Consider the following 23,327-nt stretch of genomic DNA (forward strand, 5'->3'; position numbering starts at 1 on the left):
CAGTGATCAAAAGGCCAAAATATTGAGAATTCGACTTTTCGTATGATTATTTTCTTCCTCAAAATTTCTTCTCACTAATTGCTTGTATCACCCACTTCAATGGAGGTTCTGAGCTCCTGTTGAGAACCATAGAAGGCACCCATCAAGAAGAAAAAAAACCCAGAAATCTAAGACCCCTCATGTCTCGACTTTTTTAAAAAAATCCCATTTTAGATTTTGTTGAAATCTAGGAATTCAGAGCACACCAATCCCTTGATTTCCCCGGGGGGGGGGGGGGGGGGGGGGGGGGGGGGGGGACGACTCAAGACCAAAACTCAAAGAGACCCATATCTAAGGGAAAGCTTCCAAGAACCAGAACAGGAAGAAACAGACAAAATAGATACACAAGGACCTACATTATGGAACATGAGTCTCGTATGGAATGCGAATCGTTCTATCGAGAAAGAACATGGTTTTAGAGCCAAATATGAAAATGACTGGAGAGGCAAGGTTGCAGTGATTGTTTGAACGGAGTTAACGAGAGACTAGATAGAAAGAGAAAAAAAAAAAAGAGTAGAGTGCTTTGGCACAGGCTTCACAGACCAAGTCTTTTTCTTTTTCTTACACACACAAACGCCCAAAGAGAAGAGAAGACAAAGATATTTGTGGGTCTGAAGATTAGAAACCAGGAATATGAAATTCTTCATTTCTTCTCTCACGCCCGCAGGCTTTCACGAGAAACGAGTTGTAATGAGTGAATGGTGGGCATTGGAGATGGGTGGGAGATGGTGGGCGATGGCGGCAAGAGAAGAGAGGTGATTTTGTTGAGGTCGAACGTGAGGGGTCTCCCTGGGGCTTACGAATGTGGTTCTGCAGATTAGATATTCCAGTGTGATGCACCTCCTTTGGCTTAATATGAAATATGTGACGTGTCAAATTTTCTCGACGTTTAAAGGACTCAACAACAGTCCGACAGTTCAAATCGGAACTGTTTTTGTAATATTTAATAACTAGAGGCATACTGGCAACGTAGAAAATTAAATTATTAAGTATTTTTTTAGATTATTATATTTTGATTTTTTTTTTAAATTGACATAATTATCAAATTTTTATAATTTTTTTCTTTTTAAAAAAGAGAAGTTTACAATGATGTGAAACATAAGTTCTAATTACGACACAGTCAAGAATAGAGGTGTAAAAAAAAAATGATAAATTGATAAATCGGACTGGACCGAACCAAATCGATGGCATCAGTCCAGTCTCAAGATTGGTTTTGTCAGGTATCGATTTTATTTTTTTTAAAATCGATCAAAATCGGTCCGGTTCTAATTTTTCTTTTTTGAAAACAGGACCGAACCGATTTATATATATATTTTAATTTTTTATATTGTATATAATATTTATATATAATATGTAACTATATATAAAATAGTTTTGTATTATATGATAAATTACTAATTAATATAATATTAAATTTTAAAATCTTATATCATTTTGCTTATTGAATTAATAATTATACTAATATTATATCGCTATATATTATAATATACTGTAATATATCATTATAGTCTATATAATATAATTATAATATATATTATAAAATACTACAATATATTATTATTATCGTATTATATACTATAATATATTATATTATTTAATATATAATATAGTATATTAAAATCGGATCGAAAATTGGTAAAATTGAAGTATCGGTTTATGAGAATAATTCGTACGTAATCAATTTTAAAAAATATAAAATCGATATATACCGATTCGATTCTAAATTTTATTCAAAATCGAATCAAATTGGACAGATTACACGCCTGATTAAAAACAAAAAGGATAAATAAAACAAAATTAAGTTGCGTGGGAATTTGAAATTTCCGATAAATTGACTTTTTGTCTCGTAGTCTGCCTTTCGTCATTTAGATGCGTTGTCTCCGATTAGTGCAAACCGTTGACATCAGAGACAGAGAGAGAGAGAGAGAGAGAAGCGTCTGAGCTGCATGTGACATAAAACGAACGGATTCCCATTCATATTTTGTTCTCTCTCTCTCTTATCAAAACTAATTCTCGAAGAAAGAAAGCGAACGTTTTACAGTTTTAATTATTTTGGTGCATGAAAGATGAAGTTTTGCAAGAAGTACCAGGAATACATGCAAGGCCAAGAGAAAACAATACCTGGGCTCGGCTTGAAGCAGCTAAAGAAGACATTGAAGAAGTGCCGGAGCGATCTCCAGTCCGAGAACGGGATAAATGGGGTTCATGACAACCAAACATGTCCTGACCATTGCCCAGGTATTTGTGTACGTATAACCTTATATGAATTTCATACCTTATTTGGATTTCCTTTTTTACCCAATCTATCTATCTGGATTCTTGCTCTCTTCCCTTATCTAGATTAGTTTTTTCATTTTTGGGCTAATCTGTTTGGATTTTTATAAAGGGTGAGCTTCTCTTCCTTAACTGTTTTTCAAAGGAATTTTACATGTATTATTTGTTGCCCTTTTTACCATCTGAAATACTGCAGAGAATACTTCTTTGACTTTTCCTGCTATTTTTTGGATAAATTCCCAATAATAATGATTCCTTTGATTCTATTTTGATCCCAAATATACTTAAGAGGGTTGAATAGGTATTTTCTAAATTTACTGGACTATTTAAATTTATAATCAACCAATCAATCATATCACGATAAATAATTAACACATCAACTTTGATAACGAATTGGAAACTTATTTGAAGAACATTTTTAAAGTTTAAAACCATTCCAGATGTAAACCACCACGTAAAACTCACTATAGGAATTAAATTCCTTATAACCAATTTAGAAATACTGACAAGATCACTTGAAGTAACTAAATTTGGCTCAGCCAACAAACACTTTCACACCAATGGACTCAATGGTGCGTACTTGAACATGAGCACAATATAATGGATTGAGGTCTATTTATCAAGATAGAATTGATCATCAATGCGCAATGAATCTTCTTACGATTTTTTCTCAAGAATAAAATGCATATGGCAGCTTTGGCCTCTCACCACAACCTAGTAGTTGTGCATATTATTCTATATATACTTAGGGCTTGAGTAGACCACTTGATTCGAAATTTTCACTCAAGCCATGAACTTTCTATCTAGTCTTTTGGTTGTGACATTGTTAAGTTCTTTTGAGCTTGTAAAGGTGGAAATTTAAAGATCCCTGTGAAAATATGAATTTGTAGATAATTGAGTTAACTTTCAATGACACCAATATCATCTCAATTTGATATCAGAATAATACATTATGACTAGTTTACTTTGGCTAGGTCGACCTTATCAGATTTTGCGAATTTGCAATCTTTGCATCTTTTGTTCCAATTGCAATTTAAACTCTACTCAACATATTTATAACTTAATTAGACTAAGTATTTTTCATAAGAACATTCCAACATTTTATTTTAACACTAACATATTTGATGCGTCTTTAAGGTCTTCTTCACGATCTTCGTGTGGCTCATGTTTTGGTATCTCATTTTTTTAATCTTTACAATCTTGTTGTTGAGAAATGATAAGAGAAAAAGTAAAGTAAAATAGAAATCAATCACATACGATATAAAATTCACGTAATTTGGCAACGTGCCTATGTCCATAGAGTTGCAGAGAATTTTATTCAGAGAAAAGTAGGAACACACTATAGAGCCAAACAATGCTCTCTCTCTCTCTCTCTCTCTCTCTCTCTCTCTCTCAAGGTTCTCTCTATTTTTTGTCATAGTTTCACGTGGCTGTAAAAACATCTAAACACACACACACACACACACATGCATATAGGCATGCAGTGGAAACCCTAGCAAACGCAATTATCAGGTCATTCATTTGAGTGACTATCAAGCGAATATCAAGCGAGTATCGAGCGAACTCTCTGCTTAAGTTTTACTTAAGCCAACTGTCGAGTGACTGTCAAGTAAACTCTCTATCTAACATGCACTCGAGTGATATGTTGATTAAATGTCAAGCAAACTTTCTGTTTGCCTCTGCTTGGAGACTGATACAATCACATGTGTCAACCACCAGCCTCCAAAGCTGAAGCCCTCCACCAATGCAGCTCATAGCTCCTGTCTTCAAGCTTGAAGTGTAATACTATTAGTTAATATATCTGTTGGGTTCTTGCTTTCACAGATATTTTTAAGTATCAATTGGCTATCATTGAGAATATACCAGATAAAATGATATATGATCTAACTATGTTTGGTCCCGAAATGAAATGCAAGATTCTTAGTAAGGAATATGTTGCCCAGATGACTAACACAAGAGGGGGGGTGAATTGAGTTGTATTAAAAAAAATAACAATTATAAATCAAATATATAATATAAAATATAAATAAAATATGAAATAACAATAAATATAAAGAGTAAGGGTAAGAGAGAAGCAAACTCAGTATGTTAACGAGGTTCGGCCCCACTGCCTACGTTCTCGCCTCAAGCTACCCCTTGAGGATTCCCAAATTCACTATTCAACCTCCTTCAGGTGGAGATAGAAACCTATTACACCTTTGAACAACACCGCTACAAAGGATCCGTGTAGAACACCCTCTACACTTGCAATCACCTTACACGTGGTGATTCAACTATTCCCCGTGTAGAATACTTTCTACACACACAAGGGTTATACACACCATTTTTCTGATACAAAAGCTGATAGTGGGTAGGTTATCAGAAAACACTCCTCAACGAGTGAAATAAGAACAATACAGCGCAAACTATATCTCTCAAAATGAACAAGGATTAAGGCTCAATTTTTAGAGAAGAGAGAATGAAAGTTTTGAATGAATGTTGTATGCTCTTGGTGTTGTAAATGTGAAGCTCTCAAATGATCTATTTATAAGCATATGAGACTTCATATTCAAATTTAAAAAGATTCACATGTCAAAGACAACATCATTCACTTTTTCAAAAAAATCAAATAAAAGGTTATTCTTTTTCAATTGTCAAAGACAACATCATTCACTTTTTCAAAGAATTCAAATAAAAGGTTCTTCTTTTTCAATTGTCAAAGACAACATCATTCACTTTTTCAAAAAAATCAAACCTAATCTTTTACTTTTGGCATATGACAAAATGAGCACACTTTCATTTTCAAAAAATTCAAACCTAATCTTTTACTTTTTGTATAAGTCTAAGAAAGCATCAATCACTTTTGAAAAAATTCAAATAAAACATGCACATGCAAAAGATGACAATCAATCATCTTTAATATTTTCAAAGTTCAACCCTTTAATCAAGGCATGCACATGCAAAAGATGACAATCAATCATCTTTCAAAATTTTCAAATTTAATTTTCAAAAATATTCATGCACATGTGGAAAATGTATTTTAATGCTTTATGATAAAATATTAATTTTGAGCATTAATCCTAATTTCGAATTTTGAAGAGATTTACAACATTACTCTATAATTTTAATGTGAACTTGTTCCCTTCTTGCTCATGCTTGTTTCCTTGATGTGCTTGACTCCATTGTGTAGACAACTTGAGCTTGAGACTTCTTTATTCTTTGAATTCATTTGTTATCATCAAAATCCATGTGTAAATATATAATTACACAAAACTTGAAATCTTGGGTTCAACAATCTCCCCCTTTTTGATGATGACAAATACTTGATAGAACCTGAAACCTGAATTAATACTTAAGCTCCCCTTGAGAATGTGCGTTAGTTTTTCAAGTAAAAGTATAAATATAATTCCAAATATATATAATAAGTTTAGCAATTCAAACGATGTTAATGTTCTAGTCTAACACTTTTCCCCCTTTTGGCATCATTAAAAAGGATCCGCAACAAGTAAATGGACCTGAAGAAAACGATGCGTTTAATAGTCACTGTAGATAGTTGAAAAATGGAGCCGTCCGTGACCCGACAAGTGCTGCAAAGCCTCGAGGCCTAACTCTATGAATTTAATACGGCTGAAGATTTAAACAATCGCTTGATGTTGTTGACAAACGAGATTGAAGGCTCCGAGTTTCTATAAAAAAATGATCATTTTCATCTATCGGATGCCAAAAAAATAATCACTTCTTGACCTGAGTTCTGTTTTTCCACAATGATAGAATGGCTGAGCAATTCTCTTCCACTAATGTTCCAGACTTGAATCAGGAACCCTTGACGCATCAATCATCAATCTTTTCTCCTGAGGCCGTCAATACCATGATAGAAGCAGTGAACCGTTTTTCTAGTAAGGCTGATTCTGAGATTATTGCAGAATCAAGAATGCTCAGTAATCAATATGCTGCCTCTGTTACGATCATGTCTCGAAGGTTAATGGCGAGGGTGAGTGAGATTGATCATCTTAACATGCAAATATCTGAGTTACGACAGAAGCTTGCTAATAAGGATAGTGAGAATAAAAGGCTAAAGCAAGAAAACCAAGAGTTGAAAAAATTTACAGATTGGTATGCTCATGATCTGCAACCACGAATAGAGGAGTTGGAACGAGAAAGGGTTCAGATACAAGGTCAACATCGGCAGATAACAGCAGAGGTTCATCGTTTACTAGAAAAATAGGGACAATCTACTGTTAATCTCGCTGGCTTAGTAAGAAAACTTTTGACAATGTGTGTCCAGCATATCTTGTATTTCTTTTGACTAAATAAGATTTGAAGAGAAAATAGTTTGTCTTATTCTTTATGCTATCTCTATAAAATCAGTCCTGAAGTTCATCCAATCCGCATCAAGTTTTCATCTCATCTCTATAACTCATCTGCATTCCTTCAGCATTCTCGTTTTAAGCCTTCTATTCTTTTCTCAATGGCTCATTCTTCTAACATTTCTCTAGATCCATCCATGAGGCATTCTGCATCTCAACCTCCTGTTCTTTCTGCAGTTACCATTGGTGCCATGTTGCAGCAAGAAAATAATAATCTGACTAATAAGTCAGATTCTGATGCTATTTATGACTTGGTGAGTCTTGGGACTCGCTACTCTTCCTCTATTGTGGCTTTTTCTCAGCGGCTACAAGCCAAAAATCACGAAGTTGAAAAGCTCAAAGAACAAATTGTTGTACTTCAACAAATTGTTCAAGAGTCTCACACAAGGGAAGGAATCATTCGGCAGAACAATAAACAGTTGAAATCTTTATTAGATTCTTCATTCCGCTTGCCGGTTCCCATGAATAAGAATGACATGATATTGTATGAAGAGAATGAGCGTCTCAAACATGAGGCTAAGAATCTCAAATTTATGTAAAAGTATTAAAAAAAAATCTATCTCTATTTTTATTGATTCTGGTCTATCTTTTAAGAGATATTCATAGCATGCATCATACCTATTTCTCTTCTGATCATACATAATCTATCTTCTGGTAAAGGTTTTGTGAAAATATATGCTAACTGATCGTGTGTGTTTGTGAACTCTAACATTATATCACCTTTTTGCACATGATCTCGAAGAAAATGATACCTTATTTCAATATGCTTAGTTCTAGAATGTTGTATTGGGTTCTTTGAAAGATTTATAGCACTTGTATTATCACATTTGATTGGAATGTGATTATACATGAGTTTAAAATCTTCAAGTTGTTACTTCATGTAGAGAACTTGAGCACAACAACTACCCGCAGCAACATATTCTGCCTCAGCAGTAGATAGTGCAACAGAATTTTGTTTTTTTACTAAACCAGGAAACTAATGCATGACCTAAGAAATGGCATGCTCCACTAGTGCTTTTTCGATCTATTTTACAGCCAGCATAATCTGCATCTGTGTAGCTGATTAGATCGAAAGATGTGTGCTTAGGGTACCATAACCCTAGGTTAATTGTACCACTAAGATATCTAAGAATGCGCTTAACTGCAATTAAATGTGATTCTATTGGAGATGATTGAAAACGTGCACATAAGCACACACTAAACATAATATCTGGTCTACTGGCTGTTAAATATAATAAGCTACCAATCATACCTCGATATATCTTCGAGTCAACTGGCTTACCGGATTCATCTTTATCAAGTTTAGTTGATGGGCTCATTGGTGTTCCAATTTCCTTAGCATTTTCCATCCCAAACTTCTTTAGTAATTCCTTAATATATTTTGATTGATTGATGAATGTCCCACTTTTTGCTTGCTTAATTTGCAATCCGAGAAAGAATGTAAGTTCACCCATCATGCTCATCTCAAATTTTTCCTGCACAGTCTTAGCAAAAACTTGACACATATTTTCATTAGTAGCACCGAATATTATATCATCAACATAAATCTGAATCAAAAGAATATCATCATTTTCATATTTAATGAAAAGAGTTGATTTTTCCTCTTGAAAAACCTTTTTCAATCAAGAAACCACTGAGTCTCTCGTACCAAGCTCTAGGAGCTTGTTTAAGTCCATATAGTGCTTTTGTGAGTTTGAAAACATGATTTGGGAAAATATGATTTTCAAAACCTGGAGGTTGCTCAACATATACCTCTTCATTTATAAAACCATTTAAGAAAACACTTTTAACATCCATTTGAAAAAGTTTGAAATCTTTATAACAAGCATATGCAAGTAGCATTCGAATAGCTTCTAATCTTGCGATAGGTGCATATGTCTCATCATAATCGATTCCTTCTTCGTGATTAAAACCTTGGGCTACAAGTCGAGCCTTATTTCTAGTAATGACTCCAGACTCATCTTTCTTGTTTCTAAAAACCCATTTTGTTCCAATAATAGTATAATTTTTGGGTCTAGGAACAAGTGTCCAAACATCATTTCTTTCAAATTGATTCAACTCTTCTTGCATAGCTAGAATCCAAGATTTATCAAGAAGTGCGTCATCAATATTTTTGGATTCAATTTGAGATAGAAAAGCAGTATGATTACAAATATTTCTAAGAGATGATCGAGTACTTACACCTTGTGAAGGTTCTCCCAAAATTTGTTCCTCTGGATGATCTTTCACAAATTCCACTGTTTGGTTGCATCTTGTATTAAATTTTGATGATCTTTCCTGATGGCTCCATGTTGAACTTCCTCTATTGCTTTCTCTTTGTTGAGATTGAGACTTTCTGTATTATTTATACCTTCTGTTTCTTCATCAATAGATTTCTTGGAGAGTGGAGAATTAGATTCATCAAATACTACATGCATAGATTCTTGTACAGTCAAAGTCTTTTTGTTGAATACTCTATAAGCTTTACTATTAGTAGAATACCCGAGAAAAATACCTTCATCAGATTTTGCATCAAACTTGCCTAAATTATCTCTGTCATTCAAAATAAAACATTTGCATCCAAATACATGAAAGTAACCAATGTTGGGCTTTTTCTCATTCCAAAGCTCATAGGGGGTTTTATCTAATTTAGACCTTAACATAACTCTATTTATAACATAACATGCAGTACTTACCGCTTCGGCCCAAAAATAACTAAGCAAGTTGTTCTCATTGAGCATTGTTCTTGCCATCTCTTGAAGAGATCTATTTTTCCTCTCTACTACCCCATTTTGTTGAGGAGTTCGAGAAGCAGAAAAATTATGAATAAAACCGTTTTCATCACAAAATGTTTCAATATTTTTATTAACAAACTCTTTTCCCCTATCACTTCGGATACTTGAAATAGTATAGCCATTTTCATTTTGAATTCTCTTGCATAACTTGGTAAAGGCATTATGTGCCTCATCTTTATGAGCAAGAAAGATGACCCAAGTATATCTAGAGAAATCATCAACAATAACAAATGCATAATATTTTCCTCCTAGACTTGCAACTCTATTTGGTCCAAAAAGATCCATGTGTATCAGTTGCAATGGTCTAGTAGTGGAAATATGTTTCTTAATTTTAAAAGAAGTTTTTGTTTGTTTACCAAATTGACATGCATCACAAATTTTGTCTTTAAGAAAATATGTTTTTGGTAAACCTCTCACAAAATCATTTTTTGAAAGTTTGGAAATAAGTTCCATGTTGGCATGACCTAATCTTCTATGCCATAACCAACTAGTTTCATTTTGAGCTGACAAGCAAATAGCATCTTGTGAGGTAATTTCTTCAAAATCAATTGTATAAACATTATTGTTTCTAAAAGCAATAAAACAAATATTACAATCATGATCATTCAAAATAATGCATTTATCCATTTTAAAAGTAACTGTAAATCTTTTATCACATAATTGACTTATGCTCAAAAGATTATGTTTTAAACCTTCAACAAGTAGAACATCTTCAATTATGAGAGAAGATTTATTACCAATTTTACCTATTCCCACGATCTTCCCTTTCGAGTTGTCTCAAAATGTCACGTGTCCTTCTTCTTTAGATCTAAGATCAAAGAACTTAGTCTTGTCTCCCGTCATGTGTCTTGAACATCCACTATCTAAAAACCACTTATTTTTGCTTGTGGATGACTTCATGCATACATATAAAAACAATTAAAATGATTTTTCTTGGTATCCAAGTTCTTTGGGTCCTTTATTTATTAGTATTAGAAGAAACAAGATTTTTAGGTACCCATATGACCCTAATAGTCATTGTATGATTTCTTCTAATAGGACAAGTATGATAATTATGACCATTTCTATTACAAAAATTACAAATAGCATGTGACATATATGAAAAACTTGAATGATTATAATAATATCCTTTTTTGACAAAATTATTTTTATGAAAAGAATTTTGAATATTAGTCTTTGAGGTAGAATGATTATCAAAGAAATTTTTATAAGGTTTGTATTTTTGTTTTGGCATATATCCCAAACCTGCCTTGTCAAAAACACATCTTTGACTACCAAGAAGTTTTTCAAAATTTCTTTTTCCATTCGTAAAGTTTTCAACAATATTTTCTAAATCGGTTTTCTTCTTATTCAATTCAAGATTTTCATCTTTCAAAATGATAGTTTCTTTTCTTAAAATTTCAATTTCGTTTGTTAAAGAAGAATTTTTCTTTTTCAAAGCAGTATACTTGATACCCAATTTTTCAAATTCCTCATAAATCTCTTCTAAAACATTTTGCAATTCTTCATATGAAGGATTTTCAATATTATCAAGATTTGTTACCTCAAAGTCATCTTTAGCCATAAGACAAAGATTTGCTGATTCTTCATTGCTTGCTTCACTATTTGAGCTACTTGAATCATCATCCCATGTAGCTTTCATTGCTTTCTTGCCCTTGTTTCGATCTTTCTTTAGCAGAGGACAATCTGGCTTGATATGACCAGGTTTATTGCATTTATAACAAATTAAAGTGTCGTTTTTACCTGAATCTTTCTTGGAAAACTTTTTGAAAGATTTCCTCGGAGGAGTTCTATTTTTCTTCAAGAACCTCTGAATTCTTCTTGTTATCATCGCAACTTCTTCATCTTTATCGTCATTTTTCTTATCTTCATCACTTTCACTTTCATGAGGAACAGCTTTAAGTGCTAAGCTCTTCTTTGGCTTTCCTTCTTCTTCTCCTCTCTCCAATGTGTACTCATGGGTGATAAGTGACCCGATGAGTTCATTGACTTCGAGCTTCTTGAGATCTCTAGCTTCAAGAATCGCTGTAACTTTTGATTCCCAACGTTTTGGTAAAGAGTTGAGAATTTTTCTTACTATCTCCACCTTGGAATAAATTTTGCCAAGAGCTGTCAAGCTGTTTATGATGTTAGTAAAACGAGTGTGCATACTAGAAATAGATTCATCATCATTCATCTTAAACATTTCATATTCATGAGTAAGAATATAAATTTTTGATTCCTTGACTTGCGAAGTTCCTTCATAAGTTACTTCCAAGTTATCCCAAATTTCCTTTGCCGTAGCGCAATTCATTATTCTATTAAACTCATTTCCATTAAGAGCATTATATAATAAATTCATAGCAGTTAAATTTAAAGTATAAAGTCTATCGTCTTCACGATCAAACTCTTCTTCTTCCTTTTTGACCTTTACTCCACCAACCACTTTTGTTGGAATATAAGGTCCATTTACAATACATTTCCATATTTCTCTACCTTGAACTTGAAGAAATATTCTCATTCTAACTTTCCAGAATGAGTAATTATCTCCACAAAAGAGTGGAGGCCGACTACTAGATTGACCTTCACCAAATGAAGCTGCAATGTTAGCCATAAGATATTAACTCAAAAGATAGTTAATCTTATAATAGAGCTCTTAGCTCTGATACCAATTGTTGCCCAGATGACTAACACAAGAGGGGGGGTGAATTGAGTTGTATTAAAAAAAAATAACACTTATAAATCAAATATATAATATAAAATATAAACAAAATATGAAATAAAAATAAATATAAAGAGTAAGGGTAAGAGAGAAGCAAACTCAGTATGTTAACAAGGTTTGGCCCCACTGCCTACGTCCTCGCCTCAAGCTACCCCTTGAGGATTCCCAAATTCACTATTCAACCTCCTTCAGGTGGAGATAGAAACCTATTACACCTTTGAACAACACCGCTACAAAGGATCCGTGTAGAACACCCTCTACACTTGCAATCACCTTACACGTGGTGATTCAACTATTCCCCGTGTAGAATACTTTCTACACACACAAGGGTTATACACACCCTTTTTCTGATACAAAAGCTGATAGTGGGTAGGTTATCAGAAAACACTCCTCAACGAGTGAAATAAGAACAATACAGCGCAAACTATATCTCTCAAAATGAACAAGGACTAAGGCTCAATGTTTAGAGAAGAGAGAATGAAAGCTTTGAATGAATGTTGTATGCTCTTGGTGTTGTAAATGTGAAGCTCTCAAATGATCTATTTATAGGCATATGAGACTTCATATTCAAATTTAAAAAGATTCACATGTCAAAGACAACATCATTCACTTTTTCAAAAAAATCAAATAAAAGGTTATTCTTTTTCAATTGTCAAAGACAACATCATTCACTTTTTCAAAGAATTCAAATAAAAGGTTCTTCTTTTTCAATTGTCAAAGACAACATCATTCACTTTTTCAAAAAAATCAAACCTAATCTTTTACTTTTGGCATATGACAAAATGAGCACACTTTCATTTTCAAAAAATTCAAACCTAATCTTTTACTTTTTGTATAAGTCTAAAAAAACATCAATCACTTTTGAAAAAATTCAAATAAAACATGCACATGTGAAATATGATAATCAATCATCTTTAATATTTTCAAAGTTCAACCCTTTAATCAAGGCATGCACATGCAAAAGATGACAATCAATCATCTTTAATATTTTCAAAGTTCAACCCTTTAATCAAGGCATGCACATGCAAAAGATGACAATCAATCATCTTTCAAAATTTTCAAATTTAATTTTCAAAAATATTCATGCACATGTGGAAAATGTATTTTAATGCTTTATGATAAAATATTAATTTTGAGCATTAATCCTAATTTCGAATTTTGAAGAGATTTACAACATTACTCTATAATTTTAATGTGAACTTGTTCCCTTCTTGCTCATGCTTGTTTCCTTGATGTGCTTGACTCCATTGTGTAGACAACTTGAGCTTGAGACTTCTTTATTCTTTGAATTCATTTGTTATCATCAAAATCCATGTGTAAATATATAATTACACAAAACTTGAAATCTTGGGTTCAACAGAATATGACACTCCGACTATCACTATAGAGAGTATCCTTCTCGTTCTTCTTACCCAACTCTTTAAAAAAACACTAGAACCAAATCATCTCCTTTGATACTTCCAATATAGCAACATACTTAGGTTTTATAGTAGACAACACAATAGTCTTCTGCAAGTTTGAACGCCAAGATACAGCTGTACCACCTAGAGTATATATAAAACCTATAGTACTCTTTTGGCTGTCACCGACTAAATTAGCATCAACATACCTCTAAAGTTTCAAGTATGCTCCAATAAAGAAAGACTCATACTTGAGGAATCTCTCAAGTAGCCTATAATCTATTTTACTGCCTCCCAATGCTACTTTCCTAAGTTACTCATATACCTACTCACAACTCTCACTGCATGGGTAATATATGATTTTGTATAGACCATAGTATAAAGGAAAGAACCAATAGTTGAGTCATAGGGTACCTTTCTCATGCGATCATGCTTCTCCTCTGACTTTGGTGATTGCTCCATGCTAAGTCTGAAGTGACTTCCAAAGGAAGTATCCATTGTTTTAGCTTTGTCCATATTGAACCTGCTAAGCACTCTTTTCATATACTCTACTTGTGAGAGTCTCAATGTACCTTTGACTCTATCTCTAATAACTCTCATGTCAAGGATTTGCATCGCAGCTCCCAAATCGTTCATTGCAATTGTTTGGACAACTACTTCTTTAGATTGTTGATTTTCTCAATGCCGACCCTGCAATGAACATATTATCCACATACAACAGTAGAATTATATAAGAGTTGTCAAAATATATAATGAAGTAACAATGGTCTGCCTGACATCTTATGTACTCGAAACTATACATGAAGTTTGTCAAATTTTCTTTACCACTGTCTTGGAGCTTATTTAAGATCATACAAGCTCTTCTTTAGTTTACAAACTAGACTCTCCTTCCCTTGCACTACAAACCCCTCTAGCTGATACATGTAAATGTCTTCTTCTAAATCATCATGGAGAAATGTTTTTTTTTTTTATATCTAACTGCTCAAGATGTAAATCTTTTGTAGCCACCATTACTAGTGGCTACACAGTAGTTAATGCATTTCTTATGTTGAAACCCTCGCACAACAAGTTTAACTTTATGCCTCTTTATGTTATCATGCTTAGTCGACAATCGGTATATCCACTTGTTGTGTAAAGCCTTCTTCTTTACTAGAAGTTTAGTTAGCTCTCATGTCTGATTCCCTAATAGAGAATCTATCTAATCCTTCAGAGAATCTATCTAATCCTTCATAGCTGACTCCCACTTGCTAGAATTCACATCTTGCAAGGTATCCTCATAGCGTTGAGGCTCACCACCATCAGTTAATAAAATTTAATTCAAGGTGGGTGAGAACTGCTATGGAGGTCTAGGAGTCCAAGAAGACCTATGTACAACAATTGTAGGAGTAGAAGGCTCTAGATCCAGCTGTAGAACAATAGGGATGGGTGCACCAAACTCCCTCTCCTCGTCACTTTCACCTTTGTTCTACATTGTGATCTTAGAAAGTTTATACAAGCTCACAAATTGAGACTTGTGAGGAGCTACATTTGCGATATCTACTGATGTACTGGATTTATCTTTGTACATGACTTTCTTATTGAAAATGACATTCCTACTCCTGATAATTTTTTGACTTTGATCATCCCAAAAGCAATAGCCAAATGACTCACCCCATAGCCAATAAAGTAACACTTTCTTGATTTGGCATTAAGTTTGCTACGAGCTTTAGAATCAATGCAAATATAGGAAACACAACAAAAGGTTTTTGAATGAGAAAGTTTCACCTCATTTCCACTCCAAACCTCCTTAGGTAATTTGCACTCTATCGGAACTAATGGCCTTCGATTGATCAGATAAGCTGTAGTGTTAACTGCATTTTCCCACAATGTAGGTGGTAACTCCACATGCAACCTCATACTCCTAGCACACGTATTGATCATCTTGTTCATATGCTCAACAACACCATTCTGTTGTGGGGTCCTAGAAATGGTATTCTCTATTCTGATACCAATGCATTGCGTAGTACTCTTTGAATCCTCCATCGATGTACCCTCCACCATTATCGGACCTCGAGCATTTAAGCATCAAATCAGTTTCTATCTCAACAAAGGCTTTCCATTTATTGAATATTTCAAACAACATTAGATTTCAATTTCAAGAAATAGACTCACACCTTTATACTATAGTCGTCAATAAAAGTGAGGTAATACCGAGAACCTCTAAGAGATGAGATCGGGGAAGGTCCCGACAAATACGTGTGTACAAGTTCTAGCTTTCTTGACCTCAATTCTTCTACAAAATACAACTCTTACACATGTCCAGATCAATTGACTTTAGCTTTGGTAGCTTTCCCTTTGACATAAGTACCTTCATCTCTTTCTGACTCATGTGACTAGTTTTCTAACCATGAGCTAATACTATTGCTCCTTTTGTGACCTTCCATATGCCACTCAAAAGGACCATCGAATGACTGTCATCATCGGCTGTCCCACAAAAATCAAGTTTTTCTTTGGCTCAAGAATATGTCTAATTTTTTTTACAAAGCCCACATATATCTGTTTGGGAGTACAATGTCCACGTCTCCCACTTCGACTACATCCAATGCTTCTCCATCAGCCAAGTACACATTACCAAAGTCAGCAATAACATAGTCCTGCATGATTTCTCGATGTGAAGTGGTGTGAAATGAAGATATTGAATTCAAGATCCAATCATTAACGGAATTGTCAACTGTAAGAAGTAGAGCATCATGTACTTCTTCAATCACCACATTTGTAGTATCATTCTTCGTTTTTTTTAGGGGTGTACAAAAACCGGCCAAACTGATCGTAATTGCTGAAGCTCAGAACCAATTGAAACTGGCGAAAAACTGGTTGGCTGGTGGTAGAATTATGTCAAAACTTTCATCGGCCAGTTCAATCTCGGTTTGATGCTCGACTAGACCGCTGAACCGACTGATTCCATAATTATATATATTTTTAAATTATACATATATAAAATGATATCGTTTTACTTAAGTGAAACGATGTCGTTTTGAGATGTTAGTTTGAAAAAAAAAATACAAATGAAACGATGTCGTTTGGCTCAAACACTCCTTTTTGACTTAGGGTTTAAACACCCACCACGTCCCTCCCCTCCCTCTTCTCTTCGACTTCCCTTTATGCTCTTCTTCTCACTTCTCCCTTCTCCTCCCTCCTCTCTCAGTCTCCACTCCAGTTGGCACTCAGTAATCTCCCCTTCCAATGACGGCGTAGCTCGTTGAGTCTGTCCCCCTGAGCCCATCGCTGTTCACCTACCTTCGTCCCTCAGCCATTCACCTATGCCCACGGTCACTGCTATGGCTTCCAATTAGAGATGACATCTTCTCAGGCTCTTAGCTAAGGCTTTCTTTGTTATTTATTTTCTTTTTATGTGCATCTTTTAAGCTAAGACTTCTGACTTTGTACAGTGATGATGCTACTAGAGAGTGTACATATCCATTTTCTATTTTTTGGTTGTGGCTCAATTTTTTTCATTTGTGATATTTGTTGTGAATCTGTGATATTTGTTTTTGAGACTTGTAAAATTAAACCGCACCAATGAACCATTGATAATCGGTTTCATCCCCCTTCATCAGCGGTTTTGGTTGGTAACTCCACCTAAAAAACACATCAGTGTGGTTTTAGTTTTAGACCGAAACAACATTGATACGGTCGATTTTCACCCCTTGTTTTCTTTAGATTCTTGTAGTTTCTTGTAAAGTGACTAGCCTTGCCACAATTTCAACAAGTGCTTTGCTACCCAAACCTTGACTTGCTTTTGCCCTTATTCCTTGATTTTCATCTGTACCTATTTGAGTTTTTGTCATTTCCTTTGCCTCGAGTATCGATATTCAGGGCAAAACCTGAACCCCGGATTTGAACAAAATCGCTCTTGTGCCCCTTATAAAAAAGAATCAAATATATGATATCATCATATTTCAACTTTGTCTTACCAACAAAATTACTCACAGTCATTCTCATGGCCTTGTAACTTTTTGTCAATGATGCCAATAGAATCAATGCCTGAGTCTCATAATCAAACTCAATTTCGAAATACGAAAATTGATTTGTGATAGTATTAAACTCATTCAAATGTTGGGCAACCAATGCATCTCAGATTGAAAAGTTTCTTTACCAAATGCATCTTGTTATTCGCCAAAGGCTTTTTGTACATCCCAGACAAAGCCGCCATAAGATATGCAGTGATTTTTTTCCTAGTAACGTTGTGTACAACTGATCTTGATAGGGTTAGCTGAATAACCCCCAAGACATGTAGATCTAACATGTTCTAATAATCATCTTCCGTATTGTTTGGTTTCTTCCCCAACAAAAGAAGATGGAGTATTTTTCCATAGAGATAATCATCGATCAGCATCCTTCAATACTAGAAGTTTATGCCGTCAAACTTCTCAATTCCAAACACCTTCACTTCTTCTCCAGTCATCTTTCTCCCTTAGACCCAAACTTTGGCTCTTGATTCTCGTTGTTGTGAAACGATAAGAGAAAAAGTAAAGTAAAACAGAAATCAATCACAGACGACACAAAATCTACATGGTCGGTAATGTGCCTACGTCCACAGAGTTGCAGAATATTTTACTAAGAGAAAAGAAGGATTACACTATGGAGCAATACAATTTCTCTCTCTCAAGGTTCGCTTTATTTTCTGTTGCTGTTTTATATGGCCGTAAAAAACATATAAACACACACACACACACGCATATATATATATAGATATATATATATACATGTGGCGGAAAATCTAGCAAATTCAATTATCGGGTTATTCTCTTGAGCAAGTTGTAATTCATTTGAGTGACTGTCAAATGAAAATTGAGCGAACTCTCTACCGAAGCCTTGCTCGAGCTAACTATCGAGTGAGTGTAGAGAGGACTCCCTATTTGATGTTTGCTTAAGCAATATGACGAGCAAACATCGAGTGAACTTTTTGTTTGCCCCCACTCAGGTCTAGAACCAAGCTCTACAAACTCAACAATTTTTAATACCAAGATTGACCCTTTTATATATATATATATATATATATTTTTTTTTAAGCTAATATTCTGAAGCTAATCGATATTTTGGAGCCGCGTTACCAGAACTAGTAACGATTGCAGTGGACAAAGCAGGGAAACTTCCAGCTGTAAAACAAACATATATGTAGTGAAAATTAGTTATTTGGCTTTATCCAACTCAACATATTACATTATGTTCATTTCCCTTCATCTGTAGTCACCATATACTCTCTCTCTGTCTCTCTTTCCCTCTCTCTCGCCATTTTTTATTTATTGAAATTTGATGATCTTTTTTAATTTATACAGAAAGCATTGAGCCAAGTACAACGATAGGCTGACTACTTTGTTTTATATCATTTTGGGACAATACTACTGATCTGGATTTCAAGATCACACGTACATAATATAGGAAAAAAACTTAACACGTTTGAATTGTTTTGCGTTGGATATGTGTAGTCTGCGATGGAACCTTCTTTCCTTCTATTATCAAGGAAATGTCTGCAGTAGTAGGTTGCTTCAATGAGCGTGCGCAGAAATTGCTTGAGCTACACCTTGCTTCTGGCTTTCGGAGGTACTTAATCTGGTTCAAAGGCAAGAAACAAAACAACCATGGTATCTTAATCCAAGAAGGAAAGGAGCTTCTTACCTATGCACTGATCAACGCCATTGCAATTAGAAAAATTCTAAAGAAATATGATAAGGTATATCGGCCCACTATTTGGGATTCATATTAAGTTTATAATTTGATTATTCTTCGTTTCTTTGGTTATTCTTTATGGATTTGCTTGAATATTACCTTTTTTCCGCTAGATTCATTACTCTAAGCAAGGTCAGGCATTCAAGTCACAAGCCCAAAGCATGCATATTGAAATTCTTCAGAGTCCCTGGCTCTGTGAGCTCATAGCTTTCCACATCAATTTAAGGAAAAACAAGGTCGAAACTAGCAAGGCACTGGCAATGTTTGAGGGCTGCAACCTCACATTCAATGATGTTAAACCATCACTTAATTGTGAGCTTTTTGATTCTGTCGAAGTTGATATCGACTTGACTTGTTCTATATGCTTGGTAAGTTTCCAACTTTCATTTTGCTAAGGACCAAGTCCTGCATATTCCTGGACTTGGCATTATCTATGTCAGCCAAACTAAAGTTAAGGGTCAGCAGAATGTCTAGGTTTGTGGATATGCATGACCAAGAAATTGCTTAGCCCTACTCTGGTTTCTAATTTCACTCTACACCTTCCACAAGGCCAGTTCTTAGAAGTCAGGCTTTCATATTGTGTCTCTGGGTCTTTAGTCGAGCACTAGCATTGGCTTATGCATCTCCATCTTCATCTTTAAATTTGAATAATATCCATTTAAAATTTGAACAAATACTATTCACTCTTCAAACATTATTTTACTATTTTTTCTCTCTCCTACTCATTAAAATCAACTTTGTATAATATATATTAAGATAATTTTGATACATGAAATTTGTATTGAGTTGATAATACAATGTGGGTGCTAATTGTAAAATATATATAAAAATAATAATTTTAGGGAAACAGTAAAAAATAAAAAAAAATAATATTTTATTATTATTTGATTCAAAGATGCATAATCCAATGTGAAAATTTTTCTTTATATGTAAAATCAATTTTCAAAAAATGTGATTTTGAAAATGCATATAAAGAAACCAATACTAGTGCTCCATTATAAAACCTGAAAGACTTCAGATTTTAAGGATCAGCGAAGACATCTGCCTTCTATGCCAAGAACATTGATGGTTATTGACCTTGTGGAGAAACAGTATTCTGTCTTTATGGTGCTTCATTGAGAAGGCATTCATTTATAGTTTTATTTTCTTTTTGGGTGATAGGATACAGTCTTTGATGCGGTTTCCCTCACTTGTGGCCATATATTCTGCTACATGTGCGCTTGCTCAGCCGCAGCAGTGACAATTGTCGACGGATTGAAGGCAGCACTGCCAAAGGCCAAATGCCCTCTCTGCCGAGAGGTAAGTTACCGATGTATCTATCTTTCAATTTCATGTATTGGTATAGATCTCTCACTCTCTTTGTTGATGATAATGTTGCAGTGTTACATGCTGCAAACTGTATGAGTTGTTCTTTCATTCACCAGAAAAAAGATATTATAACAGAAAAAATAACATTACATAAACCTTTATTAGCTTCTCGGTCAGAAGTGCAATAAAAATAACAACTCTTCAACTGGTAAATTCATTTCTGTTGATTTTCAGGCTGGAGTTTATGAAGGTGCTGTACATTTGGACGAACTTAATATTCTATTAAGCCACAGGTATGCCTTTTTTAAGCCAAACTTTATGGTTTAAGAAAACATAAGTTCCTTAATTACTGAAAACACGCAAATTTGAACAGCTGTAGTGAATACTGGGAGGAGCGGCTTCAGTCGGAAAGAGTGGAGAGGATTCGGCAAACAAAAGAGCACTGGGAGAACCACTGTCGGGCGTTTTTGGGTGTCTAGTTAGGCAGGGCTAGTTTGCTCGTCCTCTTGTTCTAGACAAACAGGAAGGACTAAGAAAATGCATTTGATCTTCTTATGTTTCTTGTAGAGTTCTTTTTTATTTGGTATAAAATCTGTACATAGATTGTTGTTATGAACCCATACGCACTGTGTAAATTTATTCAGAGCAATTCATTCATATTTCTGGTTTTTCCTCATTTGCTTTCTGATATGGTATCAGAGAATTAAGCTCTGCTGTTGCGCATATGATCTTCTCTTCTTTTTCTTTTCTTTTATTTTCTTTCGAACTTTAAAATGGCGGTTGTTGACTTTTTTGCTTATTTGTTAGTCCCACATCGGTGGGATTAATGAAAATGGCATAAGCCATGTATTATAAATAAGAGGCTTAGCCTCTTAGTTTAAGTGCACCAGTTGAAAGCTTATCTAGTAACTTTTGACTTTAGTTAAATTCCTCTATTAACCTTTTGTAAAAGGGGAAGAGGTGTAAAGTTAAAGTTTTACTAGTGGGATAGCTTTGTAGGTGTGGTGAGGAGAAAAATTGTGTGATTGTAACAATTTTTCACATAGTGAATTTTCTTCTCTGGGTCTGGTGGTTTTTCTCCTGTTTTGGAGTTTCCACGTAAATTTCTTGTGTTGTTATTATTTCTCTATTTTTCTTGTTATTCCTGCAAAGGGTAGATCCTAGGGGGGGTGAATTTGGAGGTCCAAATTCCCAACAATTGGTATCAGAGCCACTAGGTTCTTTTTGTGGGGTGGAGCTTTGGTGTGGTAGTGTGGATACGTACAGTCTAAGGAGGTTCTGTCTAGGAGATTGGAAATTTTAAGTGTGTCCATTGTGACCCTCCAATCTTTCCTGGGAACTGACTTAGTGAGGTACTATTCATTTCTACAGTAAATTCATCAAAGCAATGTCAGGAAGTAGGCCTTCAAATCTTGTCAAATTTGAGGTGGAGAAATTTGATGGGAGAATCAATTTTGGCTTGTGGCAAGTACAAGTCAAGGATGTCTTGATTCAATCAGGATTACACAAGGCATTGAAGGGCAGACCAACACCTGAAGTCAGCACTGGTACTAGTGTGACTGGTGAAAGTAGCAGATATAAAATGAGCGATGAAGATTGGGAGGATCTGGATTTGAGAACAGCAAGTGCGATACGTTTGTGCTTGGCCAAAAATGTTCTTGCAAATGTGCATGGAATATCTACGGCAAAGGAACTCTGGGAAAAACTTGAAGAGTTGTATCAGACGAAGGGCGTCTCAAATCGTGTGTACCTGAAGGAGCAGTTTCATACACTGCGGATGAGTGAAGGTACAACTATTTCAGATCATTTAAGTGTTCTCAATGGCATTGTCGCTGAGCTAGAAGCTATTGGAGTTAAAATTGATGATGAGGATCAAGCCTTGAGATTCATCTGGTCTCTTCCACCTTCCTATGAGCACATGAAACCTATTTTGATACATGGGAAGGAGAAAATAATTTTTTCAGAGGTTACCAGTAAAATATTTTCTGAAGAGAGAAGACTAAGTAGTGGAAGTAATGTTCCACATGAGAACTTAGTGATGGTAGCAGCTGGAAATGGGAAGATGAAGAACTCCATGAAGAAGAAAGTAGTCTGCTGGGAGTGTGGACAATCTGGGCACGTCAAGAAAAATTGTCCAAGAACTGGAGCAGGTTCGGCAAGTGGCTCCAAGTCAGTAAATGGAGATACTGGAAATGATGCTAATATTGTGTCTCTCTCCATGGAAGATTTTGCTCTTTAAAAAGAGACATGTACATCCTCATGGCATGTCGCTAATTCCCAAAGTTGTCATGATAGAGGATGTGTTAATGTTAGCGGGTCCACAAGTTTGCACACAGGCATTGGTTTGGCATTGATGCAGGGTGTGTGGTGGAAATTCATGTCGATGGCTGATGAACTTCCAGGAAAGCCAAACGTGGAAGTTACACCATAATTTTCAGCAAGGTTGTTTTTCGACATGGTCCGAAATGAAATGCTTGGAATTGGTTTATTCTAAGTGGGTATGCTTTTATGGTGAAGCATGATAGCGGAAGCTATGAAGATCTTCATTAAGGTGGAGCTTGGCTGTGGGACTAGTCAAAGTCGCAAGGTGGAGATTGTTGACTTTTTTGCTTATTTGTTAGTCCCACATCGGTGGGATTAATGAAAATGGCATAAGCCATGTATTATAAATAAGAGGCTTAGCCTCTTAGTTTAAGTGCACCAGTTGAAAGCTTATCTAGTAACTTTTGACTTTAGTTAAATTCCTCTATTAACCTTTTGTAAAAGGGGAAGAGGT

The 23,327-nt window shown here is 34.8% G+C and overlaps 1 protein-coding gene across 1 annotated transcript; it reads left to right on the top strand.

Annotated features, from left to right (window-relative positions):
* Positions 1-1,945: 1,945 nt before the first annotated feature.
* LOC122318940 (probable E3 ubiquitin-protein ligase BAH1-like 1) lies at positions 1,946-21,227 on the top strand. The gene is made up of 6 exons (XM_043136707.1): positions 1,946-2,277; positions 19,003-19,247; positions 19,357-19,611; positions 20,405-20,542; positions 20,786-20,844; positions 20,925-21,227. The coding sequence occupies exons 1-6, from the start codon at positions 2,106-2,108 to the stop codon at positions 21,028-21,030; spliced, it is 975 nt and encodes a 324-aa protein (XP_042992641.1). The 5' UTR covers positions 1,946-2,105; the 3' UTR covers positions 21,031-21,227.
* The last annotated feature ends 2,100 nt before the right edge of the window (positions 21,228-23,327 follow it).

Source organism: Carya illinoinensis, chromosome 8, assembly GCF_018687715.1.
Source record: "Carya illinoinensis cultivar Pawnee chromosome 8, C.illinoinensisPawnee_v1, whole genome shotgun sequence".
In the NCBI taxonomy this organism is placed as follows: domain Eukaryota; kingdom Viridiplantae; phylum Streptophyta; class Magnoliopsida; order Fagales; family Juglandaceae; genus Carya; species Carya illinoinensis.

What these genes read in the sequence shown, in the direction of transcription:
- LOC122318940 (XM_043136707.1), top strand. Translation starts at nt 2,106, where the DNA reads ATGAAGTTTTGCAAGAAGTACCAGGAATACATGCAAGGCCAAGAGAAA. An exon ending in TTCTAAAGAAATATGATAAG is followed by an intron (nt 19,248 to 19,356) that starts GTATATCGGCCC and finishes TTTTTCCGCTAG; the next exon opens with ATTCATTACTCTAAGCAAGG. An exon ending in TGACTTGTTCTATATGCTTG is followed by an intron (nt 19,612 to 20,404) that starts GTAAGTTTCCAA and finishes TTTGGGTGATAG; the next exon opens with GATACAGTCTTTGATGCGGT.